This window comes from Rhinopithecus bieti, unplaced genomic scaffold, assembly GCF_001698545.2.
Source record: "Rhinopithecus bieti isolate Rb0 unplaced genomic scaffold, ASM169854v2 scaffold_47707, whole genome shotgun sequence".
NCBI lineage: Eukaryota > Metazoa > Chordata > Mammalia > Primates > Cercopithecidae > Rhinopithecus > Rhinopithecus bieti.
This window is the reverse complement of record NW_016819117.1, coordinates 1416636-1429250: the sequence shown is the minus strand read 5'-3', so window position 1 is coordinate 1429250 and position 12615 is coordinate 1416636. Positions and strand designations below refer to the sequence as shown.

The window sequence follows — 12615 nt, the reverse complement described above, 5'->3', positions numbered from 1 at the left end:
ACAGAGGGAGACTCTGTCTCAAAAAAAAAAAAAAGAACTTTACAACCATAGCATCTTTGAATTGAAAGAGATTTCGAGGGGCGCAGTGGCTCACATCTGTAATCCCAGAGCTCTTCGAGGCCAAGGCAGGCAGATTGCTTGAGCTCAGGAGTTTGAGACCAGCCTGGGCAACAGAATGAGATCCCTGTTTCCATAAACAATACAAAAATTAGTGAGGCATGGTGGTAAGTACCTGTGGTCCCAGCTACTTGGGGGGATGAGGCAGGAGGATTGCTTGAGCCCAGGAGGTTGAGGCTGCAGTGAGCTATTACTGTGCCAGTACACTTCGGCCTGGGCACCAGAGGAAACCCTGTCTCAAAAAAAAAAAAAAAAAGAAAGAAAGAAAATAAGAGATTTCAACCCCTTTTCATTCAAAACTTAAGTTCAAAATTTAAATTTGGCCAGGTGCTGTGGTTTATGCCTATAATCTCAGCACTTCGAAAGGCTGAGGCAGGAGAACCACTTGAGGTCAGGAGTTTCAGACCAGCCAGGCAACATGGCGAGACGCCCGCCTCCACAACAAAATACATTTTAAAATTAGGTCCTGCTGAGGCAGGAGGACCAGTTAAGCCCAAAAGGTTGAGGCTGCAAGTGAGCTATGATCACACCGCTGCACTCCAGCCTGAGCAATGGAGTGAGACGTTGTCTCTTCAAAATAAATAAATAAGGCCGGGCACGGTGGCTCACACCTGTAATCCCAGCACTTTGGGAGGCCGAGGTGTGCATATTACAAGGTCAGGAGATCGAGACTATCCTAGCTAATACAGTGAAACCTCGTCTCTACTAAAAATACAAAAAAATTAGCCGGACATGGTGGCAGGCACCTGTAGTCCCAGCTACTCGGGAGGCTGAGGTGGGAGAATGGCGTGAACCGGGGAGGCGGAGCTTGCAGTGAACCGAGATCACGCCACTGCACTCCAGCCTGGGTGATACAGCAAGACTCCATCTCAAAAAATAATAATAATAACAATAAATAAATAAATAAATATAAATTCATAAAAGTATTTCAATGCCTGTGAATTACAGGAGCCAGATCTTGATTTTTTTTTTTTTTTGAGATGGAGTCTTACTGTATTGCCCAGGCTGGAGTGCAGTGGCTCGATCTCGGCTCACTGCAACCTGCAAACTCTGCCTCCCAGGTTCAAGTGATTCTCCTGCCTCTGCCTCCAGAGTAGCTGGAATTATAGGCCCACACCACCATGCCCAGCTAATTTTTATATTTTTAGTAGAGACAGAATTTCACTATGTTGGCCAGACTGGCTTTTTTTTTTTTTAAGACAGTGTCTCGCTCAGTCACCCAGGCTGGAGTGCAATGGTACAGTCGAGGTTCACTGCAGCCTGACCTCCTGAGCTCAAATGATCCTCCTGCCTCAGCCTCCCAAGGTGCTGGGATTACAGGCATGAGCCACTGCCCTTGGCCAGGGATCTCAATCTGGAAGCACAGCTCTGGTGATCCTCAGGTGCAGTCAGCCCTCTCCCTCGTCTCCCCCATCCCCAACCCTGCTCCCCGCCGTTTATCCAGCTGTCTCCCAGCCCTCAGGATGGGAATCCCCTCTGCCTCCAACTCAGCAAACTGTACCAGACCCCTCCTCTTGGCCACTGCCTGGGAGAAGGCCCCCACCAGGCTACATTGGCCCCCACCTTGCCTGTCCCCAGTCCTGTCCTGGGAGGGTCAAAACCCAGTCCCAGGGCCATCGAGGAAAGGAGTGCCAGCCCCGGCTTCAGGTGCCCCACCCAGGCTGCCCATATGATGCCCCCAACACTGCCCCACCCCTGCCTGCTCCTGGCACTGGAGACCCTGCTGACTGTGCCAGAGGCTAATCTGGGAGCTGGCAGCTGTGAGTCCTGGCCCTGCCACTCGACCTCTGGCGGCTAGCAGGGAGGCTCCTTCCTGACCTTCAGGGATCGGCCACCATGGTTGGTGGGACCAGGGTGACATGGAGGGTGGGCTGGGGTTGGAGCTGGAACTCTGGGGGGATGGGACAGCTGCGCTTCTGGACGCTCCCTCATAGGGACAGTCTCCCAGCCTGTGAGGGGTTGGGATACTGGAGGGGGAAACAAGGGGACAAGGGCTGGGCTGCCGGGCCTGGGAGGGCCCTGGAGATGAACAGATGACAGCGGCCACCTGCCCCAGGAGTCCTTGGCCGCAGCATGGGCGCAACCCTCCTGGGCCCCAGGCTGAGTCCACAGAGGCAGGAAGCCTGTGGCTATGGAGACGCCATCCCTTGGTGAACCTTCCTCTCTCCTGCAGGCAGACAGGGGAGGTGCTGAGCACCGGCCTCAGTCTGAGGCCTGTAGCCCATTTTTCCAGGTATGGGTTCTGGGACCATCCAGCTCCACCACCAGGGACACCCCAGGTCTGACCTCCTTCCTTACTGTCCCCCAGTCCCACCGGAAGTTTTCTGCCCCTCGGCATGGACACCTGGGCTTCCTGCCCCACAAGAGGAGCCGCCGGCACCGGGGCAAGGTGAAGACGTGGCCGCGGGATGACCCCAGCCAGCCTGTGCACCTCACGGCCTTCCTGGGCTACAAGGCGGGCATGACCCACACCCTGCGTGAGGTGCACCGGCCGGGGCTCAGTGAGTCACAGTTGGGACCCTCGGGGGAGGGGAAGGGCTGAACCTTCCAGATCCTCGGAGCCAGAACTCACGTTCTTGGTCCAGCATGGTCACAGTCCTAGGGAGCACCAGGCCCTGCTCCTGGGAATGGTGGTGGACACTGAGCTCAGGCAGGGCTTCCGGGAGGGTTCTGTCATGGCCTCAGCTCGCAGACGAGGACATCGAGGCACACAGCAGTGAGGAAACTGGTCCAGGCACCGGGGCAGTAAGCCCAGGAGCTAGGATTCAAAGGCCGGCGCCCCAAGCCCTCAGTTCAAACCACCCCCCAGGACATCAGCACTTTTTGGCCATTTCGGGTCTATTTCATGTACCATTATTTTGTATGTATGCTTATGTATATAGTTTGTTTTTTGTTGTTTTAATTGTAGATTCACAAGTAGTTGTAAGAAATAATGTAGGCCGGGCATGGTGGTTCATGCCTGTAATCCCAACACTGTGGGAGACCGAGGCAGGAGGATCATTTGAGGCCAGGAGTTGCAGACCAACCTGGGCAGCATCATGAAACCCTGTCTCTACAAAAAATACAAAAATTAGCTGGGCATGGTGGTGAGTGCCTGTAGTCCCAGCTACTTGGGAGGCTGAGGTGGGAGGATCACTTGAGCTTAGGAAGTCAAGGCTGCAGTGAACTATGATTGTACCACTGCACTCCAGCCTGGGCGACAGAGTGAGACCCTGTCTCAAAAAAAGCAAAAGAAATCCATTGCAATTATTAAAATAACAAATGCTCATTTGGGCTCAGCCCCACTCTCTGGGGACGCTGTCCTGGCTGGCCCCACACTCTCCTGGCCTGCCCCTGTATGGCCGGCTCTCCACTCCCTCCCCCATGGGCTTCAGGAGGTCCCCCTTCATGCCCCATCCCTGCGTCTCACCCAGAAATTTCCAAACGGGAGGAGGTGGAGGCGGTGACAATTGTAGAAACGCCGCCCCTGGTGGTGGTGGGCGTGGTGGGCTATGTGGCCACCCCTCGAGGTCTCCGGAGCTTCAAGACCATCTTTGCAGAACACCTCAGTGACGAGTGCCGGCGCCGATTCTACAAGGACTGGTGAGCACCGCCCTTGGCTGGGCTGTCCAAGGGCTGCTGGGACCACAGAAGTTGGGTGCCTGAGGCTCTAGCTCTTGCTGAAATGATAGGTGTGGGTGAGCAGGAAGAAAAGTCTCAGTGGTGTGTGGGAGGTAGGAGTGTGTGTGTGTTTCCGTGTGTTGCCTTCATTTCAATAAAAGATGAGTAGGCTGGGCGCAGTGGCTCATGCCTGTAATCCCAGCACTTTGGGAGGGGAAGGCAGGTGGATCACTTGAGGTCAGGAGTTTGAGACCAGCCTGGCCAACATGATGAAACCCCATCTCTACCAATAAATACAAAAATTAGCTGGGTGTGTTGGTGCACACCTGTAGTCCAGCTACTCAGGAGGCTGAGGTGGGAGAATCACTTGAACCTGGGAGGTGAAGGTTGCAGTGAGCTGAGATCGTGCCACTGCACTGCAGCCTGGGTGACCCAGTGAAACCCTGTCTCAATCTAAAAAAAAAAAAAAAAAAAAAGAATACTGAAGGCTGGGGATGAAATCAGGATGGAGGAAAAAGAGGAAACAAATATTCTAATCCTCAGGGTTAATTAAAAGGCTAATTTGAGCGGGTTGTGGTGGCTCACACCTGTAGTAGTCTCAGCATTTTGGGAGGCTGAGGCAGGTGGCTCATTTGAGGTCAGGAGTTCAAGACCAGCTGGGCCAACATGGTGAAAACCCATCTCTACTAAAATACAAAAAAAAAAAAAAAAAAAAAAAAAAAAATTAGCCAGGCATGGTGGCAGGCGCTTGTCCAAGGGCTGCTGGGACCACGGAAGTTGGGTGCCTGAGGCTCTAGCTCTTGCTGAAATGATAGGTGTGGGTGAGCAGGAAGAAAAGTCTCAGTGGTGTGTGGGAGGTAGGAGTGTGTGTGTGTTTCTGTGTGTTGCCTTCATTTCAATAAAAGATGAGTAGGCTGGGCGCAGTGGCTCATGCCTGTAATCCCAGCACTTTGGGAGGGCAAGGCAGGTGGATCACTTGAGATCAGGAGTTTGAGACCAGCCTGGCCAACATGATGAAACCCCATCTCTACCAATAAATACAAAAATTAGCTGGGTGTGTTGGTGCACACCTGTAGTCCCAGCTACTTGGGAGGCTGAGGGAAGAGAATCGCTTGAGCCTGGGAGGTGGAGATTGCAGTGAGCTGAGATTGTGCCGCTGCACTCCAGTCTGAGTGACCGAGTGAGACCCTGTCTCAAAAAAAAAAAAAAAAAAAAGAAACAAAAACAAAAGGCTAGTTTGATGGAATGTTAGCATTGGCTCTGTTTCCTAGCAGCCACAGTGAAAAGTGAAATAGCTGAGAAGCTCTTATACATAGAAAGAAAGGTATTCTGAGGCCTCAAATCTTCCCTGGCAGTAAGTCCTGAAAGAAATCTTGGTTTCTTTACCTATAGAATGGGAATGATAATCATAATAATAATAATGTCCATCTCCCAGAACTCTGGTGAGGGTTAGAAACTGTGGCTTCTGGCTGGGCGCAATGGTTCATGCCTATAATCCCAGCACTTTGGGAGGCTGAGGCAGGCAGACCGCTTGAGCTCAGGGATTCGAGACCAGCCTGGACAACATGGCAAAACCCATCTCTACCAAAAAATACAAAAAATTAGCCAGGCATGGTGGTGCACGCCTGTGGTCTCAGCTACATGGGGAGCTGAGGTGGGAGGATTGCTTGAGCCTGGGAGCTCCAGGCTGCAGTGGGCTTTGTTTGTGCCACTGCACTCCAGCCTGGGAGAAAAAGTGAGACCCTGTCTCCAAAAACAAAAAAGAAAGGATGGCTCCCAAGCCCAAGGTTCCTGGCCACGGCACCCACTGTACCCTTGAGAAGTGGGACCAGCAGTCCGAGCCATGTGGCAGGTGGGGTGGTCTCTAGGTGCCTGTACTGCAAGGCTGGCCAGTCCCCTTCTCTGAGCTTCTACACCTCTGCTACTCACTCTCAGGCCCCAGGAGACAGGGAGGATACCCACTTTACAGAGCAGGAAACCGGGGCCTAGAGAGGGAGAGACAATCTATGTTCAAAGATGGTGGCTGGAACCAGTTCAGAGGCCTCCAGGTGGGGGGCGGTCCCAGCGGTAGGACCCTGCTTGGTGGGCTGGGGGTGAAGGGGGGCAGGATAGGCCTCAGGAGCTGCCCTGGTTGGAGGCCTCTGAGCACCCTCCTGCACATGACTCAGGCACAAGAGCAAGAAGAAAGCCTTCACCAAGGCCTGCAAGAGGTGGCGGGACACACACGGCAAAAAGCAGCTACAGAAAGACTTCACTGCCATGAAGAAGTACTGCAAGGTCATTCGGGTCATTGTCCACACGCAGGTCAGCCCCTGACCCTCCGCTGTCGGCCAGTCCCTAAGCCCATGCTCCCTCACCCCAGCTTCCAGGAGCCGTGGCAAATGTCAGCCTAAAAATACCTGAGCCTTGCTTGGCACAGGCCCAGAGGAGCGGCTGACCAGCCTCACTGGCCACGTGTGGCCCCAGGGATGGCTGCTGAAAGGCATCGGTGCCGTCTGGGGTGCCGGGGGCATCAGCCACGCCAGCTAGTCAACTAGGACCCTGGCACGCCCTGAAGGGCCGGGTCCCCAGCCAAGTGTGCAGTGTGGAGGGCTGGTCACCTCCCTGCGGTTTCCAGCTTAAGTGTGCACAGCAATAGGTGTTTGTACGTGGGTCTGGCTTGCTGTAGGCTAACAGGCAGGCGGCACCCTCCAGCTTATTCTGGAACACTCTTCGGCGTCTTTGTCCTCAGGGAAGTCTTCCCTAGGCCCTAGAGCAGTGCCCCTGACCCTGAGCTTCCCGCAGCCCCCTGAACCCACACTGCCCCCAGCTACTCACACACATGTAGGCCATGCCTGGGCCAGTCATTGGCACATGTTCATCTCCCGGGACAGACTCCAGATGGGCAGAGGCCCTGGGCGGGGCCACAGCTGCCACCAAGAGCCTGGTATGCAGGAGGTACTCTGTAAATACCTGCTCCATAGATACCTACTCCATACACACCTGCCCTGGACATACCTACTCCGTACACACCTGCCCCGGACATACCTACTCCGTACACACCTGTGGGTCACTATGTGGTCCCTGCTGGCCTCTCTGTCTCCACCTCTACATCACACAGCCTGTGCTTCACACAGCACCAGCCAGAGACCTTACAAAAAAAAAAAAAAAAATCAAGCCAGGCACAGTGGATCATACCTGTAACCCCAGCACTTTGGGAGGCCAAGGCAGGCAGATCACCTAAGGTCAGAAGTTCGAGACCAGCCTGGCCAACATGGCAAAACCCCATCTCTAGTAAAAATACAAACAAATTAGCTGGGCATGGTGGGTGCCTGTAATCCCAGCTACTTGGGAGACTGAGGCAGGAGAATCACTTGAAACTGGGAGGTGGAGGTTGCAGTGAGCTGAGATCGCACCACGGCACTCCAGCCTGGGTGATAAGAGTCTCAAAAAAAAAAAAAAAAAAAAAAAAAAAAAAAAAAAAAAAATGTTCCTGGTATCCTTCTAAGAAGCGGAGAGGACACAGACACGCAGAGAGGAAGGCCGTGTAAGGACAGAGCCGGAGATGGGAAATGGCAGTGACGCAGCCACATAGCCACATGCCAGGGAACAGGATTCCCCAGAGGCTGGAAGAGGAAGGAAGATCCTCTGCCAGAGCCTTCGGAGGGACTGGGGATCTGCTGATACCTTGATCTCAGTCTGGTGACACTGATCTCAGACTTCTGACCTCCAGAACTACAAAACAATACATTTCTCATAAGCCATTCAGATTGTGGTCATTTGTTATGGCAACCAAAGGAAATTAACACAGCCCCCCAGTCCCAGGGAGACCACAGACTCCAGTGTAGAACCTCCTGGATACAGTCCAGGAGTTGTCAAGTCTGTATGTCCAGGTCAGGGCTCCCTGGATGCTCNAAAAAAAAAAGGCCAGGCACGGTGGCTCAAGCCTATAATTCCAGCACTTTGGGAGGCTGAGACAGACAGATCACCAAGTCAGGAGATTGAGACCATCCTGGCTAACGTGGTAAAACCCCGTCTCTACTAAAAATATAAAAAATTAGCCAGGTGTAGTGGCACGCGCCTGTAGTCCCAGCTACTCGGGAGGCTGAGGCAGGAGAACGGCGTGAACCTGGAAGGCAGAGCCTGCAGTGAGCTAAGATCGCACCACTGCACTCCAGCCTGGGCAACAGAGCGAGACTCTGTCTCAAAAAAATAAAAAAATAAAAAATAAAAACAAAAAACAAAGGGCATGGTGGTGAGTGCCTGTCGTCCCAGTTACTCAGGAGGCTGAGGTGGGAGGATTGCTTCAGCCCGGGAGGTTGAGGCTACAGTGAGCCTTGATCATGCCTCTGCACTCCAGCCTGAGTGATAGAGCGAGACCCTGTCTCAAAATAAAAATATAAAAAAATAAAACTCAGGCCAGGCTCAGTGGCTCATGCCTGTAACCCTAGCACTTTGAGAGGCCAAGGTGGGTGGATCACTTGAAGTCAGGAGTTTGAAAGCAGCCTGGCCAACATGGGGAAACCCCAACTCTACTAAAAATATAAAAAAATTAGCCGGGCATGGTGGCACACACCTGTAATCCCAGTTACTCAAGAGGTTGAGGCAGGAGGATTGCTTGAATCAGGGAGGCGGAGGTTGCAGTGAACCGAGATTGCCCCACTGTCCTCCAGCTTGGGCGACAGAGCAAGACTCCATTAAAAAAAAAAAAAATCTGATCAGATCACATCGCAGCCTGCACTTGGAAGAAAGTCCGAGCTTCCCACTCCCAGGTGCTGCCCCACACTCCTTGCTCCCCACCGTCTGGCCACACTGGTCTCCTCTCTGTCACACCAACTTTCCAACATCTCCCCTGCCACCAGGCCTGTGCAAATGCGGAGTCCTGCTGCCCGGGGCCTCTCCAGTCTTTGCCCCGTGGCTCCTTCTTGTTAGCAGCGGCACCTCCTCAGAGAAGCCGCCTCTGCCCCGACCACTGTATCTGAAACACCAGCCCCCAGAGCCCATCAGAGCACTCTGTCCTCTCCAAGAGTTACTTGACTTCCTTCTGTCCCCCGGCGAGACGGTGGCTCCCGAGGTGTGGGACTCCATCTGCCTCATTCTACACCAGATCCGCAGTGCCTAGAACAACACATGGGTTGCAGCCTGACCCTGGGGACACCCGTGAATGCATGCATGCATGGAAGATGGCAGGGGTCACTGCTGGCCATGCCGTGTTTCAGGTTGGGGTGTGATCCCATGGGTCGTGGTGTGACCTCTGGCCATATCCTGCAGATGAAACTGCTGCCCTTCCGGCAGAAGAAGGCCCACATCATGGAGATCCAGCTGAACGGTGGCACGGTGGCCGAGAAGGTGGCCTGGGCCCAGGCCCGGCTGGAGAAGCAGGTGCCCGTGCACAGCGTGTTCAGCCAGAGTGAGGTCATTGATGTCATTGCTGTCACCAAGGGTCGAGGTGTCAAAGGTAGGGCCCAGTGGCGATGGCAGCTCCAGGGCAGGCTTCATGGAGGCAGTGGGGACCAGCCTGGCCTCTCAGCCACCAGCCCCTCCCACTCACAGGGGTCACAAGCCGCTGGCATACCAAGAAACTGCCGAGGAAGACCCATAAGGGCCTGCGCAAGGTGGCCTGCATCGGCGCCTGGCACCCTGCCCGCGTGGGCTGCTCCATCGCTCGGGCCGGGCAGAAGGGCTATCACCACCGCACAGAGCTCAACAAGAAGGTGCGTCCTCAGGCGAGGCGGGGGCGCCGTGCGGTGCGTCCTCAGGCGAGGCGGGGGCGCCGTGCGGTCGGACCCCGGCCCTCACTACTGGCCTCAGTGGGTGGGGCATGACCCAGACGCTGCTGGGGTCACGAGATGCCCGCACCAGGGCTGAGTCTGAGCACGTGGGTCGATGGGCCTGGTTGGGCTGCTGGCCTCAGAGGTCACTTCCTGCCCCGCATGTGCCCCCTTCTCCTGGCAGATCTACCGCATCGGCAGGGGGCTGCACATGGAGGACGGGAAGCTGGTAAAGAATAATGCATCCACCAGCTACGACGTGACTGCCAAGTCTATCACACCACTGGTGAGGCCGGGAGGGGGCGACTGCCAGGCCCATCACACCGCTGGTGAGGCCGGGAGGGGGCGACTGCCAGGCCCATCACACTGCTGGTGAGGGCTGGAGTGGGGTCAGGCTGGCCAAGAGAGCTTGGTATACATGTAGGGGGCATGCTGCAGCCCCAACTGGATGCTCCCTGCCCCAGGGGCTCAAGATTTATGCCCCCACAGCTGGACGCTGCCCCCCTAGGCACACTGGACAGAAGACCTTGACAGCTGGGCAGTGACGTGGGACCCTTGCCTCAGTTGTCCAAAACATTTGGATGTAGTCACAAGCACGAAATCCCTGCTGCGTCCCACATCCTCCGAGCCTCCTCTGGAGGCAGCTTCCACTCTCGCTGCTGTCATGCGGGTGTGGAGTGCGGCAGCTTCTACTGTGGCCTGGCAGTCAGGCCACCTGGGCTCAAGCCACATCTCCAGGACTTAGCAGCTGTGGAGCTTGGAGCAACTGACTCCACTCCTCTGATCCTCAGTCTACCCCAACAAAAATCCAGACTGTTAAGTGAGATAATGCATGAAAAGGACTTAGCTTGTGACTCAGATGCTGCCCTCAGTAGGGGCCACGTGATAGTCACCCCTACGCCCGGGGGCTGGGCACGGGGCTCCTGCCTGTCACAGCCCCCGTGGGGATTCTCCTAGGGCCCCCCCCAGCTGTCCGCTAACTCGGAAGCCCTTTCCGGGCCTGGCCCCTGACCTGTGTCCTCTGCAGGGTGGCTTCCCCCACTACGGGGAAGTGAACAACGACTTCGTCATGCTGAAGGGGTGTATTGCTGGTACCAAGAAGCGGGTCATTACGCTGAGAAAGGTTGGCAGTGCTGGGTGGGCTGGGGAGTGGGTGCCTGAGGGCTGCCAGCCTGTCCTGCCCTGCGGCCTGCCATGAGGGGCATGGAGTGGTGGGAGCAGAAAGGGAGGGTTCTGGTAGGAACTAGGTGAGCAAGACCTTCCTGGTGGGGCTTGGAGGTCACAGCAGGGTGTGGGGGATCCCCGCCCTTGATGTCTACTTTACCACGGATTCCCCAGTCCCTCCTGGTGCACCACAGCCGCCAGGCCGTGGAGAATATTGAGCTCAAGTTCATCGACACCACCTCCAAGTTCGGCCATGGCCGCTTCCAGACAGCCCAAGAGAAGAGGGCCTTCATGGTGAGCTCACCGCCCCCAACCTTGTTCTTCTCTGGGGCTCCGGCTCCACATCCAGCCTGCCCAAGTAGGGAGCTGGAGCTGACAGGGACTTCCCTGAGCTCACCTGTAGGAGAGACTCTTTTTTTTTTTTTTTTTTTAAACAGAGTCTCGCTCTGTCACCCAGCCTGGAGTGCAGTGCCACGATCTCGGCTCACTGCCACCTCCGTCTCCCGGGTTCAAGCGATTCTTCTGACTCAGCCTCCCAAGTTGTTGGGACTACAGGCATGTGCCACCACGCCAGGCTAATTTTCTGTATTTTTAGTAGAGATGGGGTTTCACCATGTTAGCCAGGATGATCTCTATCTCCTGACCCCATGATCCAACCGCCTCGACCTCCCAAAGTGCTGGGATTACAGGCGTGAGCCACCGAGTCCAGCTTGCAGGAGAGACTCTTAAGGGTCTATCTCTGGACACTGATTCTTTAGAAGAGAAGGTGGGGGCGGAAGCAGCCTTGGGAGTGCAGCAGCAGCAGGGCTGGCTCTGAGTGACCTAGAGCCCGGCCGGAGGAGGGGGTGTTTCTGGCCAGACTCTTGTGACGAAGGCTCCTCCTGCACTACCCCTCAATCAGGGCCCCAAAAGAAGCATCTGGAGAAGGAAAAACCGGAGACTTCTGAAGACTTGTAGGCTGCGTGGGGTGGATGAGCCCTGAAGCGCACGGCACCGTCTGCCCCAATGTCCAATAAAGGCCGGAGGCGACTCTTCCTACGGTGTCTCGGAGCGCTGAGCAACTGCCCAAGCCTGCTGCCTAGACAAAGCCTATTCATTAAGACATGGGAATTGCAATAGAGAAAGAGTAATTCACGCAGAGCTGGCGTGCGGGAGACCAGAGTTTTATGTTTTATTATTACTCAAATCGATCTCCTCGAGCATTTGGGGAGCAGAGGTTTTTTTTTTTTTTTGAGACAGAGTCTTGCTCTTGTCGCCCAGGCTGCTGGAGTGCCAGGGAGCAGAATTTTTAGGGATAACTTGGTGGGTTGGGGGATGCCAGTGAGCCAGGAGTACTGATTGGTCAGGGATGAAATCAGAGGGAGTCGAAGCTGTCTTCTTGCGCTCAGTCAGTTCCTGGGTGGGGTCGCAAGATCACAGGAGCCAATTTATGGATCTGGGTGGTGCCAGCTGATCCCTCAAGTTAAGGGTCAGCAAAATATCTCAAGCACTGATCTTAGGAACAGTTTAGGGAGGGTCAGAATCTTGTAGCCTCCAGATGCATGACTCCTAAACCATAATTTCTAATATTGTGGCTAATGTTAGTCCTATATCTAGTCCCTAGGCAAGAAGGAGGTCTGCTTTGGGAAAGGGCCATTACTGTCTTTGTTTTAAACTATAAATTATAAACTGGCTGGGCGCGATGGCTCACGCTTGTAACCCCAGCACTTCAGGAAGCCAAGGCGGGAAGATCACCTGAGGTCAAGAGTTCAAGACCAGCCTGGCCAACATGGAGAAACCCCTTCTCTACTAAAAATACAAAATTACAAAATTAGCTGGGCGTGGTAGCACATGCCTGTAATCCCATCTACTCGGGAGGCTGAGGCAGGAGAATTGCTTGAATCAGGGAGATGGAAGTTACAGTGAGCCAAGATCGCGCCATTGCACTCCAGCCTAGAGACAGAGCAAGACTCTATCTCATAAAAGAAAGAAAGAAAGAAAAAAA

General features: G+C 54.6%; 1 protein-coding gene across 2 annotated transcripts; it reads left to right on the top strand.

The window, feature by feature from the left end:
- Positions 1 to 1849: 1849 nt before the first annotated feature.
- RPL3L (ribosomal protein L3 like) lies at positions 1850 to 12436 on the top strand. Of its 2 annotated transcripts, none has more exons than XM_017858384.1 (10): positions 1850 to 1956; positions 2426 to 2618; positions 3531 to 3699; positions 5886 to 6021; positions 8968 to 9154; positions 9250 to 9410; positions 9652 to 9753; positions 10495 to 10590; positions 10806 to 10925; positions 11533 to 12436. In XM_017858384.1, the coding sequence occupies exons 1-10, from the start codon at positions 1954 to 1956 to the stop codon at positions 11611 to 11613; spliced, it is 1248 nt and encodes a 415-aa protein (XP_017713873.1). In that variant the 5' UTR covers positions 1850 to 1953; the 3' UTR covers positions 11614 to 12436. The 2 variants fall into 2 exon arrangements, with proteins under 2 accessions (XP_017713873.1, XP_017713872.1); XM_017858383.1 differs by lacking the exon at positions 1850 to 1956 and adding an exon at positions 2087 to 2350 and having other exon boundaries at positions 11533 to 11771.
- The last annotated feature ends 179 nt before the right edge of the window (positions 12437 to 12615 follow it).